Source organism: Mytilus californianus, unplaced genomic scaffold (assembly GCF_021869535.1).
Source record: "Mytilus californianus isolate M0D057914Y unplaced genomic scaffold, xbMytCali1.0.p SCAF_9, whole genome shotgun sequence".
NCBI lineage: Eukaryota > Metazoa > Mollusca > Bivalvia > Mytilida > Mytilidae > Mytilus > Mytilus californianus.
In genome coordinates this window covers 49,781,673-49,802,611 of record NW_026262745.1, presented here as the reverse complement: position 1 = coordinate 49,802,611, position 20,939 = coordinate 49,781,673, and the positions used below count along the sequence as shown (strand labels likewise).

Here is a 20,939-nt window from a genome sequence, read left to right as displayed (position 1 = left end):
ACATCCTCTCACATCTGGTACCAGTAAAATCTTAATACTATATTTAGAACTTTCATATTGAAATTTTACCTGATTCCAGTTGAGTCTTTTGGTCTGCATTGGAGGTTGGTATTTCTTCTTTTTTATACCATATGGAAGACTAGTTGATGGTGCTGCAGGTGGACTCATGAATCCTGGTGGCGGAGGAGGTGCCCCTGGAAATCCTGGACCTCCTGGCGGTGGAGGAGGGGGTGGTATTCCCCCACCTGGTGGTGGTGGAGGAGGAGGGGGAGGAGGACCACCACCAAACCCTGGTGGTGGAGGTGGTGGGGGAGGAGGAGGGGGAGGTCCTCCACCCCCTGGTGGTGGTGGGGGTGGCGGAGGTGGAGGTGGAATTGCCCCACCTTCTGGTGGTGCTGGCGGCCCTCCTCCTCCCCCAGCTGCTCCTGTAGACTGGATCTGAGCACCAATACCCAGTTTTATCTGGAAAGAAAAGAAAATCAATCTAATCATTTAAGCAGGTAAATAGATACACACATATTTGAAATAAACAAGATCAGTAGTGAATCGAATTAATATTCATACCTTCTTAACAAAAAAATAACTTTTAAATCTTCCTAAATACACAGATAACACCATTTTCATAGTTGTTTATCAATTTTTCTGTTCTTTATCTACCTTGTTTATTGTAAGCTATGGCTCTTTGTCTTGCAGGTAAAATATCTTATAGTCGTATTCAGGGTAAATGACTGTTTCTTTATTTCCTAGTTTACAGAACAGTCAAATATTCCTTTGTTAATTTATTGGCCTGCATTTCTCTTAATAATTCTTTTAAATATTCAGAATTTGAATACAACTGAAAAAAAATCCTTTTTATTTCTTACTCTAAAGTAAAAGAAGTTTTGTTTTCATAGAGTATTAATAAACTATCGTTCATTTTACAAACTACATGCAGGTTAAAAATTATATGATATAATTAAATCCATTAAACTTATGACTTATATGTTATGTCTTGTTCATTCTGAGTTATTTTCATAGTATAAAATTTTATTTTAAGAAATATCTAAATTTCAAACTTGAAAAAGCTACAAACCAAAAAAATCCACACATCATACTTTTCTCACTACAAAGACTACCAAACCACATATTCACTGCATACCTTTCACCCTTTTATATGTATTACACAAAATACATTGATCCTAGTTAACCTTCATGTCATGATGCATAAGAGTAAGAATTGAAATAAGAATTTTAAGTGGAAGTTTAGGTTGAAATTATCTGACAACTAGGAATATCTAAAATTTCAAAAGTTGTGAAAAGGCATTTAATAATAGATATGTGTGGATTAAAGAAAGCAAAAAAGATGAATGTATTTCATATTTTCTTGTTTCTGTGACAATTTGCACAGAAGTAGGTCATCACATTGAAAATTTTTTCTCATCATTCCAAAAAAAGCTTGAATCCATTTTATGTAACAAATTAGTTTGTTAGGATTTCAAACACAAAATAATAATAAAAAAAAAATTAATACACAATTAGCATAATAATGTGACCTACCATTTTTTCAGTATGTTTAACCTAATCCGAGTTTATAACAAAACTGCATGTGACTTTTTTATTATCTGTGCAGGGAGATAACCCAGAATTCAGAATAGTCATCTTATGGAAGCAGATTAGTGTTTATGCTTAGTGTTTCAAGACAAAATCACCACCTCCAAATTCTAGAGCTACAATTTATTTAAGCAAGGAACTGTGTTAAGGATTCTATAGTCCTGGCTTATCATACAGCTTAATTAACAAAACAAATAATAAGTGTCTAAATTTAACTCTTTATCTTTTATATATTACAAAGGCGTTTTTTTTTTGTCCATTATATATATCTATAAATAGTCTTGTTGTGTTTATATAACAGGATAATGATAAAAATCAGTACCTGAAAAAATTTATTAATAATATTTCTCTCATGGTAAAACTTGTTTATGAAAATCTTGATAACCTGTGTAAACTGACCTCTTATCTTCATACAGGTAGTTTAACACACTTGATGTTGTATTGTACGAATGTATAGTTAACATAAATATAAGTTGCAAAAAGATTTAGTTTTGAGGGTTTCAATGTAGACAGAAGTCATATACATTGTATGTATATAAAATTAATATATGAGACGCAAAATTAGAAAATACAAAATGATTGATGTCCATGATGTTTAATAGCTTAAAAAGATTTTAAAAGAACAGACAACTCTACTTTTTACAAATTTTCTTGCAGTATGTAATTTTATTGTTGTAACAGGTATCATGAAAAAACCTTAGATCTAATGCAATCAGAAGGGTGTGAATAGGACTAGAATAAACCAACTGACTCTACCTGTTTCATATGAGCAATTTTGACTTTTTAAAGCAAATAATGTCCAAATATTAACTGAGAAATAAAATTAAGAATTTGCAAGAAAAGTTGCATAAGAAAGAGGAGTCTTGCTGACAAGCATGATTGAATGAATTTCTACCATGAAATATGTGACCACTCGATACCTGATCTTGACCAGCTGGCATGCTATCCATAGTACTAAAGCCTGACTTATTGCCAGTCGCAGTAATCATTAAGAACATTTTTTCCTGTCAAATCAGAATTTAATAGCTGCTTAAAAAATTCTTGAGGAACCAAATAATGAATAAAAAATTGGTAGTGAAAGTGGACAGCAGTCACCAGTGTTGAAAATTGATTCACAATTCAGCTTGCCTTTTATAACAACTTTATTTGAGCACTCAGACACATACATGAATATCTGCAAATATTTTGTACATCTTTATTTGTAGATGACTTATCCCGAAGCAATTTTCACATTAATAAAAACTTCACAAACATTTCTAAATTAAAGTAGGTCTTACAAAATTCAGGTAACATTTGAATGTTGTAAAAAATATGTAGTCAGTAAAAGCATTCTGGGTATACACAGTAATACAACACAAATGGAGTTTACACACATGTAAAATCCAGGCTGAAATGTCTATCCAATTGTGTGCATTGTCTTCATTGCCCTCTATATACATACATGTGAAAATTAAAAACAGAAAAATAAGGGGTATAAGACAGCAACCCAGTGACACAAAAAAAAACCCAAAAGAAATAAAAAGGTCTATATGAATATGGAATTACAAAGAACCTTACAGCATACCCCCTTTCATGTGTTCATCGATTTTCTTGCAACTTAGCAGTTCAATTTGCATTTTATCAAGAGTTTTTCATATGTAAAAATTAACCCTACTTGGTCAAATTTGGATTTTTTTCAAATATGAATATATTAACACAGATACAAAATCATGTAATAAATCACTTTGAACTTGGGTACAATAGAAAGTGCTGAATGTGAAAAAAGAATCTGCATCAATAAGTTGGTTTACCATATCAAGAATGTTTCAATCACTACAGTATTGGGACAAAAGTAATTTATTTTTCCATATTTCCCCCATATGTTTTATATAAATCAATTGAATTTCACAAAATGATGTGGTATATCATGATACAGATTTATCAAAAAAAAGTTAATAAAGTTAAAAAGAACAAATAAAGTACACAATGCCTTACTTTTTCTTTCATAACAGTGAGCTCATCCTCATATTTCTTCACTTTTTCCTCCAATGTCATTGCTTTAGCTTCTGATTCCTGTTTAGCAGTAATAGCCGTCTCCAATTTTGAACTTATTTCTACAATGCTGACTTCTGCATCTTCTACTCTTGATTTTTCATGTAATGAACCTGTTTAAAGAAAAAAGGAAAGAATATTTTTAAAGATAATTTACATGTTAGAATATATCAGAAGAGTGAAAGAATCTATGATTTTTGTACCAGAATATAAAAGTACTTTGACTTTTCATCCATATTGAATAAACTAGTGCTTATGTTGTTACACCACAGTTCCAAGAAAGGTGAAGGAGGTTTGAGCGCTCAAAAACAATTTAAACCTCGTCACATTCCTAATGTATCTGTCCTAAGTTAGAAGCAGCCTTTAATCCTGTGGTTGTGTTTGGCTGTTGTCTGACATACTGTGGATTCATTCATTTTCATGGGGACCAATTTCCATGGATTGAAGAAAAATTATATTTTCATGGTAACTTGATTTCATGTTTTGCCAAAGTTTCCATACAAGCCTATAGGAAATTCATACTTTGTTGAACATTTAAATTCGTGAATTGCCTCAAACAATGAAATTAATGAAAATAAGAATCCGAACTAATAATAATGAATCCACAGTGATCGTTTTTTTAGCATAAATCAGGCCATTGAGTTTTCTCTTATAAATTGATTTTGTCATCCTTTTATAGCTTACTATAAGGTTTGGATTTTGCTCATTGTTGAAGATGGTACAGTGACATATATCTATTTTCATCTTAATCCTGAAGTTTCTTATGGATAGTTCTTTTCTTACTTCTACAGTACTAAATTAGCATTAAAGATGTGTGTTTTATTGTCTTGAATTGATATTGTAAAGTACTTGTTTCTGTGCATTTTTTCTGTGACGTTTTCTATATCAAAAACCTAACTGCAATTGTCAGTGTTTTAACACTGTTTTCTATCCACTTTTAAAGAATTTATGTTGGTGTCAAATCTATATGGTAGTTTCTGTAAATTCAATCACAACTTGATAAAGATTCAAAGTTAAAGCAAAGTATGGATATCTGTCAGCCATTGAAGACTGTATCATGTGTATAATGACCTACAAATGTCAAAGTTTTGTTGTATTGTTCTGGGGTTATTTGTTATCTCTCTTACTTCATGTGTACTTTATTTGTTCTTTTTAACTTTATTTATTCGAGCGTCACAGATGAGTCTTTTGTAGACAAAACGCACATCTGGGGTACACAATTTTAAGCCTGGTATCTATGATGAGTTTATTAACATTTATTCAACATCCACTTTAATTAATATGTTAAGATTTTCTATTGTAATGAATTTTAATAATAAATGTGAAGTACAAGATAAAACCATTTCAAAACAATTCCTTGAAAACAAAGACAGCAATTATTAATCAAATGCTTACCTGTTGTCCATATCAAGTTACCATCAGAGATAATGTTTATTCAATTATGTATCAGGTCAAAAAGAATATAAAATTACAGCTTACAGTAAAACTTACTAAGTAAAGGTTCTACATCAATATCAAATCGCTTTGTGTGTCTGAAATCTGGGTCTGTTCCATTCTTATGTAAAACTATCTGTGTTATACATTCTTCTATTAACTTATAATATTGAGGTCTGAAAAGGTCAAAAGTACATAATAAGTTAGTATTTGTTGACTGTTAGTGTTTCAACCAAACCATGCATACTGTGGATTCATTTATTTTCGTGGGTACCAATTTTCGTGGATATTTGATTTCGTGGTTTTATCAATGTCTACATACAAGACAATAGAAGATTTGTAATTTGTTGAACATTTAAATTCGTGGTTTACCTATACCCACGAAACCCACAAAAATTGATATCCAATGAATAATAATGAATCCACAGTACATTAAAGGCTATTTCCAAATTCATTATATGAGGCAGTGGAAGACACCTTATATTAATAATTCAGGGGAAAAGGGTTTGAAACAAAATTTTCACACAATGACCCATTAAATTTTTGACGCCTACACACCCAACTTACATTAAATTTGGAAAAGTCCTAACCAAATTTCTGTCAACCGATAAGTTTGATATGAATTTTATCTTTATTTACTTTAATAATTGAAACAGGATGCATTGCATGCTATCACTCACTGGTATGGCAAATCCAGATGAAGGTATTAAGAACCTATTACTTGCTGTGAAAAATGTGATGAAAATTTCATATACAATGTATGTGCATGAAATTATCAGCATATCAGTTTTAGACAAACATGAGTTAGGGTTGAACATAAAAACAAGAATGTGTCCATAGTACACGGATGCCCCACTCGCACTATCATTTTCTATGTTCAGTGGACTGTGAAATTGGGGTCAAAACTCTAATTTGGCATTAAAATTAGAAAGATCATATCATAGGGAACATGTGTACTAAGTTCCAAGTTGATTGGACTTCAACTTCATCAAAAACAACCTTGACCAAAAACTTTAACCTGAAACGGGACAGACGGACGAACGGACGCACAGACTGAAAAAATATAATGCCCCTCTACTATCGTAGGTGGGGCATAAAAATGATAATGTGTTAACAATTGGCCGTTTCAGAATCTAAAGAACTATGGGTAATTTTATTGTTCGTACCCCATTGGTTGAATTTCAATTGTTATGGACCTTTTTAACCAATCACGACACTTTGGTGTACACTTTTGAAAATAATACCCAGAATGCATTAGATTCCTAAACGGCAAATTGTGAATTAATTCAGTTGTCTGCCATTTCTGTTTTGCAAAATACCCTTAGCTTGATGAAATATATAAAAATGAATTTTCACTGATTTCGAAGATGTTAATTCTGTTTATTTTTTGTCAAGTCACAGTTAGCTTCAGAGTTTATTTAACTACTTACCTAGCATAGGCATCATCCCGTACAATTAATAAATGCTGTAATATGGATAAAAAGTAAGGTTCTGATATTGTGTCTTTTGTCGAATTATAAACCAGGTCAAAACACTGGCGTGGATCTCTAAGATATGGTTAAGAATAAATAATCATTTGTGAGACTACAATTTTGAATGATTGCTGTTTGCTTAAAGTACATATGTTGTAATACAAAATAAACATTAATTCTGTAATAAACACCTTCACAGCACCTTATATCCAACAAAATTAAGCCTGTAATTACTATACAATAAAATAACAATTTTTCAGCTTCCTTTTATTTTTTCAATGAAATCAGTTAACTCAATGATGAAGGGCTCTCAAAGGATTTGCATGTAACATCATTTTAAATTTTGAACAGAACCCTTGCCTAAGGTGTGAACCATGAAGGTATATATGTAACAAACCATAGCACTGCATAATTTAACAAGCGAGAAGAAAAAAAGTATGGAAAACTGATTTGCAAGACTGATGGACGGACGGAGAGACCGACCGACCGACCAACCGACCAACTGACCGACCAACAGACAGACAGACAGACAGACAGACAGACAGACAGACAGACAGACAGACAGACAGAGTGCAAACCTATAGTCCCCTTCGACTTTGTTGGGGGACTTATTAACTAATGAAATTGAAATTGCTTGTTAAGAAGCTGAAACTTTATCAAACTAAACGTAACTTACAAATACATTTGTTTGATTTGTAGTACAGCTATCATTATTTGCATTATTGGTTGGTAAATCTTTGTCTTTTGAACCCTAAGGCTTACCCCCATCCAACCCCTTATTACTGTTATGACATAACTAAAGATGGACAAGCAATATCAGGGGAACAAAAGATCATGCACAACAATATCAGGTGAACAGTAAACTGGAACCTAGCGTTGTATTTCTATTCTAGCAGTTAATAATTGAAAGGTGGTCAGTATACAGCTATATAAGGTAAACATTAAACTGGTACCTAATAATTCTTTTTCTATCCTACCAGTAAATAACTGAAGTGTTCAGTATACAGCAATATCCAGTTTTTGCTGACATGCAGGTATATTATAAGGGTAACATACAATATGGTATCAAGGATACTCTAGCTCAATATGAGCATTATCATAACGATGAATAAATTCATCTAAATCTTCTTCCTTATGGTCATGGAAAATTCTTAAATGTGTCTGTAATTCTTCATCTTGCTGAGTATCTAATGACTGAAATTAGAAGACAAAATATAAATGAGACCGAATAAAAATACTCTGATTAAAATGGAAATAACACTTGATAAATTTTATGGGTTCTGGTTAGCTGTCTAAATGATGTATACACCTCATAAACTGTGTTTAAAAATACAATGAAAAGTAGTTATCTATTACAGAAAGCATATGTGGTTGTTCTGTTGGCATCCTCTAAAACTATCCTTTTTTAAAACTTTACAGAGGATTGATATTGAAGTGCTTCATTGTATGCAATTTGTTTAAACTTCAATACAATATTTACTGTAAATTCAGAAATAATTGCGTGCATTTATTATTGCCAATCCTTAACCTCTGGCAAAAATGCAGAATCTATTTAATGTGATTGCAAATATTTCATGAAGGAGTATCACTAGTGAAACTATGAATGTGAAAGTTTATTACTGCAAACCTGATGCTGTCACATTTTTCGCATTAATAAAAACATCGCAATAATTTCTGAATTTACAGTAAGCAGACAACAGAAACTTGTTCAACACTCACCACAACAAAAATGACCTTGTTATGTTAACCTTTTATAAGATAAAAACTTCCAAAGGTATCTATAAATATGGTGTAGCTTTTATCAGGGCTTTACCAATCAAATAAATGTAGGAGGCTAGGATTAGAACTCTTATTTTTGAAAGTGGGACGTTTAAAGATGTAGTGTATGTCCATTTGATATATGCAAAATTACTTTACAAACCCTGTTCAGATCACGGCTATTCCAGAATTAATTGTAGGAAGGGGGATTGTAAGGCACCTAAAGTTAATAATATAAGGTTTGTGGGATTTCAAACAAGTTTTCACTATAGTCCATCAAAATTGAATGAGTGGTAGTTTGAGAAAAAGTACCATCCATCCCACCATACATCTAATTTTGGAATAGCGTTAAAATCTAAGAATACAAACCCCAATCAGATCTATCATGCCTGTCCTCATTATTTCATTCCGTAAATGCAGTCTGAAATCTAAGTCATCTGGCGTACTGACAATAGCATTGACTAGTTGAATGTTGGCCACTTGCATGGGTTGGTTGTCCCGCATACCTAAACCCATGATTATTGGCACAAATCTATCTCGCCCTCGAATCTCACCACATACTGTTATACCCTCCAATACTTTTTCATGGCTGCAAAGAATTAGAATTAGAACTTGTCAATTTCATAGAGACCTAAAATAAGCCAATGATTAAGTGAAACAATACTACAAAATTATATTAATTCCGGTTGAAGATATTTAATATATCCTAATATCTCTATTAAAGTAACATAGTTCTATAGCCCTTCTACAGTTATGTATAATAGCACTGGGACACCAACCTTTACATGAGTAAATAGCCTCTTGAATGATTTATCTAAAAAAATTCTAATTCAGGAATTATCCATGTTTTTTTTTAAATGAATTGAACAATTAAAAAAGAATATATTCTGACTTACACTGTTTATTTATGCTTACAGCAATAAGTTCTATGCCTTGGAGATATTAAGCAAACAACAATCAATTAATCAAACAATCTTATGCCTGGAACATTACACCAGATTTCGTTTAAACTGAAGGATAAATGTCAATGCCTATCAACATTCTGGTATTAGTCATTAAACCTCAGGAATAAATCAATACATATGATGTAATCTTGTTGCTGCTAACCTATACATATGAATCAGCAATGCTCTAATAGTCCATATAACCTACCCATCTGGAGGTACTATACATATAGCAGCTAGAAGTCTGACAGCCTCTAACATTGTATTAGGGTCTGAGGGATCTACTGTTCTTGATAATATAGTTAAGGCTTCTTCATGTCCTATCATTTGCATCAAACCAAACTGAAAATAGAGATATATTTATAACAGATCCATTTTCTGTCAGAAATAAAAACATTGATGTATAAGATAGAATAAAACTTGCAATTCAAAACAGGTATTTTTTATTTAAGCTTTTTTGTTAAATACATTTTTTGTGTGTATTATTTTGACAATGTGATTGTTTCTAGAGCTAAAAAACAGAACTGATTGTATCAAAAATACTTCTGAAAATGTCTGATTTCAATTTTAAATAATATGTCACCCAAATCACATATTCATAACAACTGAAAATAGAAAAGTATTTTTATTTCTCCTTGAACAGAAAACTATGGATTCATTTATTTCATGGGACACTAACTTTTGTGAATTTTGTGGGACACAGCAAACCAAAAAATTTTGAATTAAACGAAAAATAATCACAAGTTTTTATTGTTATAAATGAATAAATTGAAAACATGATACAGTTTCAATATTGTTAATTGATTTACTGCATATTTCTCTAAGAATTTTTTGTATCGAGCAGGAGTTTTAATAGAAAATACTTTTCAGATCCTTGTGTTGAGTGAGTTTTGAACGCTGCCATTTATTTCTGATTTTTTGCAAATAAATTATCATAAAAGGAGAATATCTCCATGGAACACAGATGCCCCGTCCCAGCTTCTAAACTGAATATGCAAGAGTGATGAAATAGTGAATTCAGCAATTTATCCATTTAAAAATGGACATTACTAGAGAACAGAAAAAGTGACACCACCCAAATTCCAACATGATCTGTGTTTGGTGGTTATAAGCACTGTGTATAAGTTTCATAACAATTGGTTTAGGCAAAGTAATGTTAGAACACAGAACCTAATTTCAGAATGTACAGACGGAAAGATGAATGTATAGACAGACAAGGGTAAACCTCAAAGCAACTTAAACATTGGACTTGGAACAGATAAAAGTATATCTTGATAATTTTGTTCATATCAGGAATTACCTTATTGTTCATAAATGCTTTGAGACATCTCACAGCCTCATATGTACTTCTTCTCTCTGTTTTTCTGCAAAATAAAAAAGCAAATGAAAATAACAAACTATCCTCTACAAGTCTTTTAGTCATTTGGATTGTAGATTTGCGGTCTCCTTGTAGTATACCTAACTTCAGATTAAATTATTTACAAATAAAAAACACTAGATTTTTACAAACTTTTCTTGCTATTCTTAGGTTTTATTATTGCATGTCTTGCTCTGTTAAATTTATTTCTTGATTCAAGGCAATTTGTTTCCTTTCTAATGAACATTTTTTTTATTTTGTGATGGTGACTATCATTTTGAATTGTTACTTACAAAATATAAATGAACAAATTTTTTTGGTACCATTTGATCATTCAATAATCATAATGAACAAGTGAAATATTAAAGTCTTAAGTTGACAAAATATTTATGATAAACAACTTTTAATACAAAACATTAACCAGCTGACACTGCATGGATGAACAGACTGTCAAACAGACTTGACAACATAATGCCCCCTTCTATTGAAGGCTAGGCCTGAACATGTTGAATGGTGAACCTGAAGTTTTTGGCCTGGTTGACACTTACAGAAGCAAAGTACTGCAAACCAACTTATATACTTTTTTTTCCCGTTAAGCCCTTTCAAGCTAGCCTTGCAGCGATTCATTCTCCTGATTTTCGAATATTCTTGGGTGTAGTAATGTAAGGGAAGACGCCAAATAATACATATTGGAGGCTGATTTATATTCACAATAGTTTTCTAATCGCAAAAGGGAAAAAAATAAAATGCTTGCAAAAATTAGTTTGTATACAGTATGTAGCCATTTTAAACAAGCTACTTACGAATCACAGCAGTAAGTTAAATTCCGTAAAATTCCATTTAAACCTCCAACACCAAACTCTTGTACCCAACTGTAAATATAAAGAACATCAGCATGAATTAGATATTTCCATGAAAGTATTTAATGAAAAGATTTTTTCCATACTTATTTCCATATCACTTATTTTTACATGTAAGATTTTTGCTTTTTTTCAGTTGGTTTATAGGTACTGATCTATTCAACTTTACTGCTGTAAACATTTTCATTTTTTTTTAATTTACAACATATAAAGGTAAATTTAAAAAAAAACTTCATTCATGGTATTGAGATTTCCTTTCAGCATGTTCAGCATGTTTAGCATGTATTTTCTTCCAGGTCCAATAAACGTACATTTTTTTTCAAGTTTTATATATCCTCTTCTCAAAGGTATATTCAATGCATTCTAAACACAAACAGTAATATATGAATGTATCTTGGAATTATTTTTTAGACATAATGATAAGATTTTAGATATGAAATCATAAACATTTCTACCATGTGATCACAAACGTATAAACATAATAAAATCTGATGATGTGTTATTCTGAGATAAATTGCACTGCATAGAAAACAGTAGATATTAAATTATGTGTTAGCAGAACCAGTAATGGGAGAGGACGTCTGTAATGTTGTTTTAACATGCGTCCCATCCCTATTGATAATCTAGCATATAAAATATGTTTAAACTATTCTAATTAAATCAACAATACCACATTACCTTACAGGATTGCTTGTTAATGATACTCGTAAAGATTCCAATAATTTTAATCGTTTATCTCCCTTGACTTCAGGATTCCGTAATTCTGCAATAAAACTGGCTGGTGTATCAAGGTTTCCTGGTCCCACAATCTGAAAAGTCAATATAATAATGTCAAAATCATCAAAATACAATTTGTCATGTATTTTATGTTCAATTACATTGTTTACCAATTTGAAAGGATTTGGTTGGGCGATCCTTTAATTATGATCCAGACACTAAACATTCTGTATGGGCCTGTCCCAAGTCAGGATCCTGTAATTCAGTGGTTGTGGTTTGTTACTTTGTTACCGTAATCAGCCTTCACACTGGTACAATATCCCCACCCCGCTTCTCTCCACAGAATTCAGGTGAAAAAAACTTTTTGTAACTGATTGAAAACATCTAATGAAACTCCATTAATTTCAAATCGTGTTTTATCGTTTACGGTATTTTCAAGGTAAAACCAGTTTACCATCATCAATTAGAAGTTGAAAATACTTCTAAATGATTCATAGGAACACTTCACGAGTGTGAAAATAAGTCAAAACCATAAAAAACAAGAATGTGTCCATAGTACATGGATGCCCCACTCGCACTATCATTTTCTATGTTCAGTGGACCGTGAAATTGGGGTCAAAACTCTAAATTAGGATTCAAAATTAAAAAGATCATATCATAGGGAACATGTGAACTAAGGTTCAAGTTGATTGGACTTCAACTTCATCAAAAACTACCTTGACCAAAAACTTTAACCTGAACCGGGACAGACAGACAGACTGACGGACGAACGGACGCACAGACCAAAAACATAATGCCCATAAATGGGGCATAAAAAAATTGACAAACTTGTGTTTATTTCAAGCGGAATTTCGAATAGCACATGTAAATCGATAATAAATACGGTGAGAGTGTATGGAAAATCTGTACTTATTAGTAGAATACAAATTTCAAAGCAAAAAAGTTCCATCCTTAAGTAAAATAATGTTTAAAATATCCATCACATTAATGTTTGAAGGATCTTCAGCTAAAACAAAACACATGTGTCAGTATGAAACACCAAACCAGAACGAATAACCGATTAAGTTTTGTAGTTTATATATCATAAGCTAGTTCCCAGCTGACTTATAGTACACTTTTTTAGTTCCGTTAAAATCAAGCGGATTTCAGTTTATTTTATGCAATGCAGTGAAATGAAATGAGAAATTAGTAATGAAGCATTTCATTTTGAAATTTATCAGTTAATATTAGACATGTTAGATTGTGAATAAAAATTGCATATTTATATGGATTAGGTAAACAATTAGTTTTGAAAACAATAAGAGCGACCTCTGCAATTTCAATAACAAACATGGCGGAACGTAACAAACCTCACAAAATCGAGTTTTTCTCTTATTTCTTGCTTATCGTACTCTATAATCTGCACCCCTGTCTAGTAGGTTCAATTTTTGGAGAATAAAACCGTGGACTATATAAGCCTGAATTCTGTACTGTATATATCATATTTGTTTTTCTTTCTGACATTGTTATGTACATACATCAGGCCATTGGTTTTCTTATTTGAATTGTTTTACATATTGTTATGTCAGGCCTTTTTTCAGCTTGCAATGGAATGTACGTGAGTTTTGCAAATTGTTTGAAGACCCTATGGTGAGCAATAGTGGCTAATAATATCCATGTCATTTGGTCTCTGGTGGATAGTTATCTCATTGGCAATCATACCAAATCTTTTCATCTAATATCAAAAGAAATCAAATTTTTAAGTTAACTAAAGGGCATAACTCATGAACTGAAAATTTAAAATACCATAAAAAAGGAAATTGACTTGTATATTTTGATACATGACATTGTGTTCTTTTGGAAAGGTTCTATTGAATTGCTTAAACTATGAGTTATAAGATCTATGTTGCGTCTTTGATAGCCAATGGTTAAGATTTGTTTTTCTCCTCCTTTCTTTAAAAGTTTCCCAGCGTAAGGAAATGACGAAGTAGTCCTTGGCTTGTGAGAATAACAGATGTTTTGGCTACTTACAGTGTGGTGTCATGTTAATACCTATGGACACAAAGAACTAACTGGAACTGTACTTTCTTACTGGTATAAATAAAGGCAACAGTTGTACACCGCTGTCCGAAAATCATAAATCGACCGAGGGAAAACAAATCTGGGCCACAAACCAAAACCGAGGGAAACACATCAACCACAAGAAGAAAACAACGAAACAACAGAACTCTCAAAGGGCAACAAAAAACAACAATACAACATTCATAGAAACGAACTATTAAATAACAACTGCCATATTCATGACTTGGTACAGGACATTTTAAGAAAAAATGGTGGGTTGAACCTGGTTTTGTGGCTAGCCAAACCTCCGCGCTTTATGGCAATGTTAATTATATCGTTAAAATGACATCATTACATGACGGGAACAGAGTACAAATAAATGCAAAAACACCAAAGACAGAGAAATACATAAATAATTAATATTATAGTACATTTCGACATGTTAACCACAGAATAACAACGAATAACTAAAATAATTTAGGACAGTACACAAAAACAGCTTAATAAAATTACGAAGTGTGTGTCTGTAACACGAATGGATCAACGCCACAAAAAGTAACGTCACAGGTAAATTTCTAAAACACAAATTAGACATGTAAGGATGAACAATAAAAGACATATACAAACAGTGAACACAAAACACTAACACTTTAAGACAATATGACCAGAGAGATAACCAGGATTAATACCAGATCCTCATGATCCTCATAGGAAAAAAACATAGCCTGTAGCTATTAAATAATTTGACTTTTTCCTGAACTTTTGAACATACCTTGACAGACTGGTGCATACCAAGCATAGAACGTTTCTGGAATATGTCTTTCTTTCTGAGTGGGGCTTTCTTTTCTTCAGACAAATTCATGTCATCCTGAAAATATATACAGTGTAATTGTAATTATAGCAATTATCAAATACAGACTCATCACATTTTTATAATAAATCTAGTATGCTGTCATCTAATAATGGAAACTTATTTGTCCTGAGATTGTCTTTGCAGATCAAACAAAACTAGAGGTTCTAAAGAGCCTGTGTCGCTCACCTAGGTCTATGTGCATTATCATCAATGGACTCTCTTTCCAACATTGTAGACAAGAATAGAATTCATGACAAAAAAATTTTTGTTGATTTTGTATTGCTGATCATTTTGTCTGTTTAGTTTCTCTCTATCTTCTGTAATTTTTGCTCAAAACACAAAAAGAGGGTTAAAAAAAATCCTCATTTAGTGGCAATCACTCCTATGAAGAGTGACAGTCTACTAACTATATCGTCAAAATTTGACTTGTTTGTGGATCTTGCCTTGCTGATCTTATTTGGTTTTTAAAGTTTCTATCCATCTATTATAATTTTTAAAATATAAGGCAAAATGCAAAAAATTGGTAAAAATCATCATTAAAGGGCAATAACTTATTTTTGCTTCTTTAAATTTTTATCTATCTATTATAATTTTTTTAAGATATAAGGCAAAAACGCAAAAAAAATGGGAAAAATCGTTATCAAAGGGAAATAACTATAGTAAGGAGTCGACCATGTTAGACTTATTTGTAGAACTTGTCTTGCTGATCATTTTTGCGTTTTAAAGTTACTCTCTATCTATTATAGTTCTCAAGATAATAGGCAAAAATGAAAAAAAAATGGTAAAATTTGTCATTTAAGGGCTATATCTCCTGTAAGAAGACGTCTGACAGTTTTGACATATATGGACAATTGGTAGAGCTCAACATTCTGAACATTTCTGGTCCTGTCAGAATTTTTCTTTATAAAGGTTTTCAAAACAATAGACAAAACTTGCATTTAACCACTATGTTCTATTTTTAGCCATGTCTGCCATCTTGGTTGGCGGGCTGGGTCATCGGACACATATTTTAAACTAGATATCCCAATGATGATCGTGGCCAAATTTGGTCCAGTAGTTTCAGAGAAGAAGATTTTTGTAAAAGTTAACAAAGACAGACGCCAAGTGATGAGAAAAGCTCACTTGGTCCTTTGGGCCAGGTGAGCTAAAACTGAAGGTACATAATGTACATTTAAAAAGAAGTACAAGACATATCAAATGATTAACAAGAATATCAATGACATATTATATTTCAACAACTTGCTGACTAGATGTATGCATATCTTTTTTCATTGACAGAGAAAACACTATATTTGATAGTTATCTAGTTTCTGGTAAAATAAGCTATATGTTGCTAACTGTGCTGCTCTCTTAAACAAAGCCATCAGGCCAATACAAACTGATCCCCCCCCCCCCCCCCCCAAGCTATATTAAAACCACTAAACATGCAAATAGGGAGGGATTCAAAATTCTGTAAATATATATTCATTGTTAGTTGAAACTGATGTTACAACTGTATCCCAATTTATTAGGATGTAACACATGAACATTTTTTTTTTCTTTTCCGGTAAATGATACATGGCTACCGTTACTTTTTACTGTATTGATCATAGCTGAAATATTTTTATCCTGACTCTGCTGTGCATCAATTTTTTGTTTACAAATATTTTTATGATCAGCCATGCAGAAAGTTTCACCTTTCCTCAGGTGTAAAAAGTTATACTCCAGGTAATCAAAATTCTATGTAATATAGCACCTCTACACCTTACAAAACTTGACAAGGTAATTGATATTGTGTGTACTGGAAAATACATCTTATATTGAACTAGTGGACCTTCAGGTTAATATCCAACATTACCAGGGTCTTGGTATGAAAGAACTACATAATAATCTGTCTTTATGATGTCAGGAACACTTTTTTACGCCTTTAGGTGTTTGTTTATATGGTATTCTAGACCAAAATAAGATATATATATATATATAATCATATCTAATGTTTAACTTTCAATATATCCTTGAACATGATGAACAGAAATGTGAAAGTTCAATTGTCTACTTAACAGTGATATTTTAGTTACTGTATCAACCCATAATGTCATGAATGTACTTTCAAAATATAGTACACTTTATTGTATGACCAATTAGAATTAATGAATAGTACATCATAACTCCTAAAACAGTACATTCATAATATCAAATTATAAAAATAAGAAGATGTGGTATGATTGCCAATGAGACAACTCTCCACACGGACTAAATAACACAGAAATTAACAACTATAGTTCACCCTACGGCCTTTAACAATGAGTAAAACCCATACCGCATAGTCAGCTATAAAATGACAAATGTTAAACAATTTAAACGAGAAAACTAATGGCCTGATTTATGTACAAAATAATGAACGAAAAACAAATATGATATACAGCAACAAACACCAACCAATGAAGACCACTTTCAACATTGAGCCTGGTTTTTTTTCTCTCCTAAATGCATGAAATGCCAGTCTCTTGAGTAAATCCCTTTTCGACTTTACAGTTTGTTCTTATGTTGTGCTGTTACACCACTGTCCTGTGTTACGTGGAGTGGAGGGATGAACGCTTACAAACATGTCATCTCAAGTAAGGATCCTCAGCATGTAATTCAGTGTAATTTAATATTATAAGATTAAACCGTAATAAACGAGGCCATTTATAGTTTTTTCTCTTTTGAATTGTTTCACATTTGTTTCCCAGGACCTTTCATTGCTTACAATAGACTGTATGGGTTTTACTCATTGTTGAAGGCAACTTGTAGTTGATAACATCCTTGTCCTTTGGTCTCTGATTGATAATTGTCTTCTATTTGTTATATTGTATTGTGAGGTTGCCTTCTCTTTGATGTTTATCCTGTATTTCTTTTTTTTATATGGTTGAGTGATACATAACTGTTATATGATTTAGAGATGATATAAAGAACTGTGGCTTTTAGAATAACATCCTTGTAACACAAATCACAATATTATTTGATCTTATTTAAAGTTGTAGAGTTTTTTTTTCAAATTAAAACTTCTCTAATACGTCAAACTGATTTTAATTCTTTTATCTTAAGGAAGTTCTTTCCAAAAATTGTTTAAAATATTTGACATTTTACAGTCTTAATGACATAGGTGAACACATTTACTTCAAAATATGTTATCAACCTTAAGCAATTATAAATACAAAAGACATGCTTTGATTAAAGAGCATGTTTATAAAACTAAGAGATAAGATGGAAGATGATTTAGAACATGAAGCACAGATAGAAACAAGATAAAAAAAAATAAAATCTTCAGTTTATTCAATGCAAATAAAATTGTGGAAAGAAAAGAATGGTTGATTAATTGATAGTTGCTTAAAATCCAATGCAGATACATATTTCAAACAAACAAAAAAAGTAATACAGTTGAAATGAAGAGAGAATAAAATGCTCCGCAGGGCGCAGCTTGATACGACCGCAGAGGTCGAACCCTGAACAGTTGGGGCAAGTATGGACACAACATTCAAGCTTGATACAGCTCTGAATTTGGATTGTGATTAAATATTTGACACAGCATAGGTGTCTGACACAGAATGAATGTGGTCTAAGAACTTAAAAATTTTAAATTGAACATTCACCTATTATGGTCCAATATCCAAAATCTAAATACATGGTTAGATTCAGCATATCAAAGAACCCCAAGAATTAATTTTTGATGAAATCAAACAAAGTTTAATTTTGAACCCTTTTGACCTCAATGTGGACAAAGTTGATAACGGGGCCCAAAAATCAAAAATCTAAATACATGGTTAGATTCAGCATATCAAAGAACCCCATATATTCAATTTTTGTTGAAATCAAACAAAGTTTAATTTTGGACCCCGATTTGGACCAACTTGAAAACTGGGCCCATAATAAAAAATCTAAATACATGTTTAGATTCAGCATATCAAAGAACCCTAAGAATTCAATTTTTGTTAAAATCAAACTAAGTTTAATTTTGGACCCTTTGGACCTTAATGTAGACCAATTTGAAAACGGAACCAAAAATTAAGAATCTAAATACACAGTTAGATTCGGCATATCAAAGAACCCCAATAATTCAATTTTTGATGAAATCAAACAAAGTTTAATTTTGGACCCTTTGGACCTCAATGTGGACCAATTTAAAAACGGGGCCCAAAATCCAAAAACTAAATACACGGTTAGATTCAGCATATTAAAGAACCCCAAGAATTCAAGAATAAAACCCCATTGAAATTGGTCAAGAAATAAGCAATTTATATGAAGTATCTTCTTTTGCACAATACTGTGCAATTAAATATTTCTTGCTATTGCGCAATACTGTACAATTGACAATTTCTTGCTATTGCGCAATATTGTGCTATTGGATATTTCTTGCTATTGCGCAATACTGTGCAATTGAAGATTTCTTGCTATTGTGCAATACTGTGCAATTGAAAATTTCTTGCTATTGCACAATACTTATTATATAATAATTTACACATCCTGTTTGGTGTGTATCTCCTACCATATCATTATTATTTGCTTTTAAATATAAATCCGAAATAACCAACTTAAAATGGAAAATTTTAAAAAAAGAAAAAAAAGGAAAAAAAAAATCCCCCCCCAAATTTTTTGAACCCCCTTATGATTCATCACCCCCAAACTCAATCCCAGCCTTCCCTTTGTGGTATGGTACCTTGCAGTACAATTTCAGAGAGATCCATACACTTGAACACAAGTTATTGTCTGGAAACTAGAAAAATGTGTTTTTTGGCCCCTTTTTGGCCCCAAATTCCTATACGTTTTGGGCAATTACCCCAAAACTCAAACCCAGCTTTCCCTTTGTGATATGGAACCTTGTAGTACAATTTCCGAAAGATCCATACACTTACACACAAGTTATTGTCCTGAAACTAGAAAAATGCTTGTTTTTTGCCTCTTTTTGGCCCCTAATTCCTAAAATATTGACGCAATTACCCCCATCATCAATCCCAGCCTTTCCCTTAGTGGATGATACCTTGTAATACAATTTCAGTGAGATCCATACACTTGCACACAAGTTATTGTCCTGAAACTATGCTTATTTTTGGCCCCTTTTTGGCCCCCAATTCCTAAACGTTTCCGCAATTACCCCCAAACTCAATTCCAGCTTTCCCTTTGTGATATGGAACCTTGTAGTACAATTTCAGAAAGATCCATACACTTACACACAAGTTATTGTCATGAAACTAGAAAAATGCTTGTTTTTTGCCCCTTTTTTGGCCCCTCATTCCTAAAATTTTGAGGCAATTACCCCCAAATCAATCCCAGCATTTCTTTTGTGATATGGAACCTTGTGGTACAATGTCAGAGAGATCCATACACTAACACACAAGTTATGTCTGGAAGTTACAAAAATGCTTATTTTCGGCCCCTTTTTGGACCCTAATCCCTTTACTGTTGGTACCATAACCCCCAAAATCAATCCCTACCTTCCTTTTGTGGTATTGAACCTTGTGGTAAAATTTCATAAAGATTCATTCACTTAAACTAAAGTTAGAGTGCGAAAACCAATGTGTCTTCGGACGACGCAGGACGACAACGACCACGCCAACGTCATACCAATTTACGACCACAAAAATTTTTTTGCGGTCGTATAAAAATTAGAAATGAAGAAAAATGAAAATTGTCAGAGAAAATTACACAGGCAAATTTGGTGGTAGATAAATAAATTGGTGTTTTATACTTTCTGCAAGTCATTTACACATCTATGGTTATAAGTTATGCCTTTAATTCAGAATTCTTTGCCATCTTAGAATCCAGAGTACTGGCATACAGTTGTCATTGTATTGCTTAAAAATAATGCATTTTGCCAAAGCCAAATATATTGGATGATAAAGATCAAATTAAAATTAGTTTTATAAA

General features: G+C 32.1%; 1 protein-coding gene across 5 annotated transcripts in view; it reads right to left on the bottom strand.

The window, feature by feature from the left end:
* The window catches only part of LOC127715815 (protein diaphanous homolog 2-like), a 63,616-nt gene that overhangs the window by 27,294 nt on the left and 15,383 nt on the right, over window positions 1-20,939 (bottom strand). For 4 of the 5 annotated variants that reach the window (XM_052221954.1, XM_052221956.1, XM_052221957.1 and 1 more), the window contains exons 3-14: window positions 14,976-15,071; window positions 12,125-12,255; window positions 11,390-11,458; window positions 10,530-10,593; window positions 9,438-9,571; window positions 8,655-8,874; window positions 7,603-7,721; window positions 6,486-6,602; window positions 5,113-5,231; window positions 3,565-3,734; window positions 2,511-2,594; window positions 70-462 (exon numbers count right to left, since the gene is read on the bottom strand). In XM_052221954.1, coding sequence (XP_052077914.1) covers window positions 70-462; window positions 2,511-2,594; window positions 3,565-3,734; window positions 5,113-5,231; window positions 6,486-6,602; window positions 7,603-7,721; window positions 8,655-8,874; window positions 9,438-9,571; window positions 10,530-10,593; window positions 11,390-11,458; window positions 12,125-12,255; window positions 14,976-15,071 — 1,716 coding nt within the window. The remainder of the gene's footprint in view (window positions 1-69; window positions 463-2,510; window positions 2,595-3,564; window positions 3,735-5,112; window positions 5,232-6,485; window positions 6,603-7,602; window positions 7,722-8,654; window positions 8,875-9,437; window positions 9,572-10,529; window positions 10,594-11,389; window positions 11,459-12,124; window positions 12,256-14,975; window positions 15,072-20,939) is intronic. The other variant, XM_052221955.1, reaches the window with a different exon arrangement.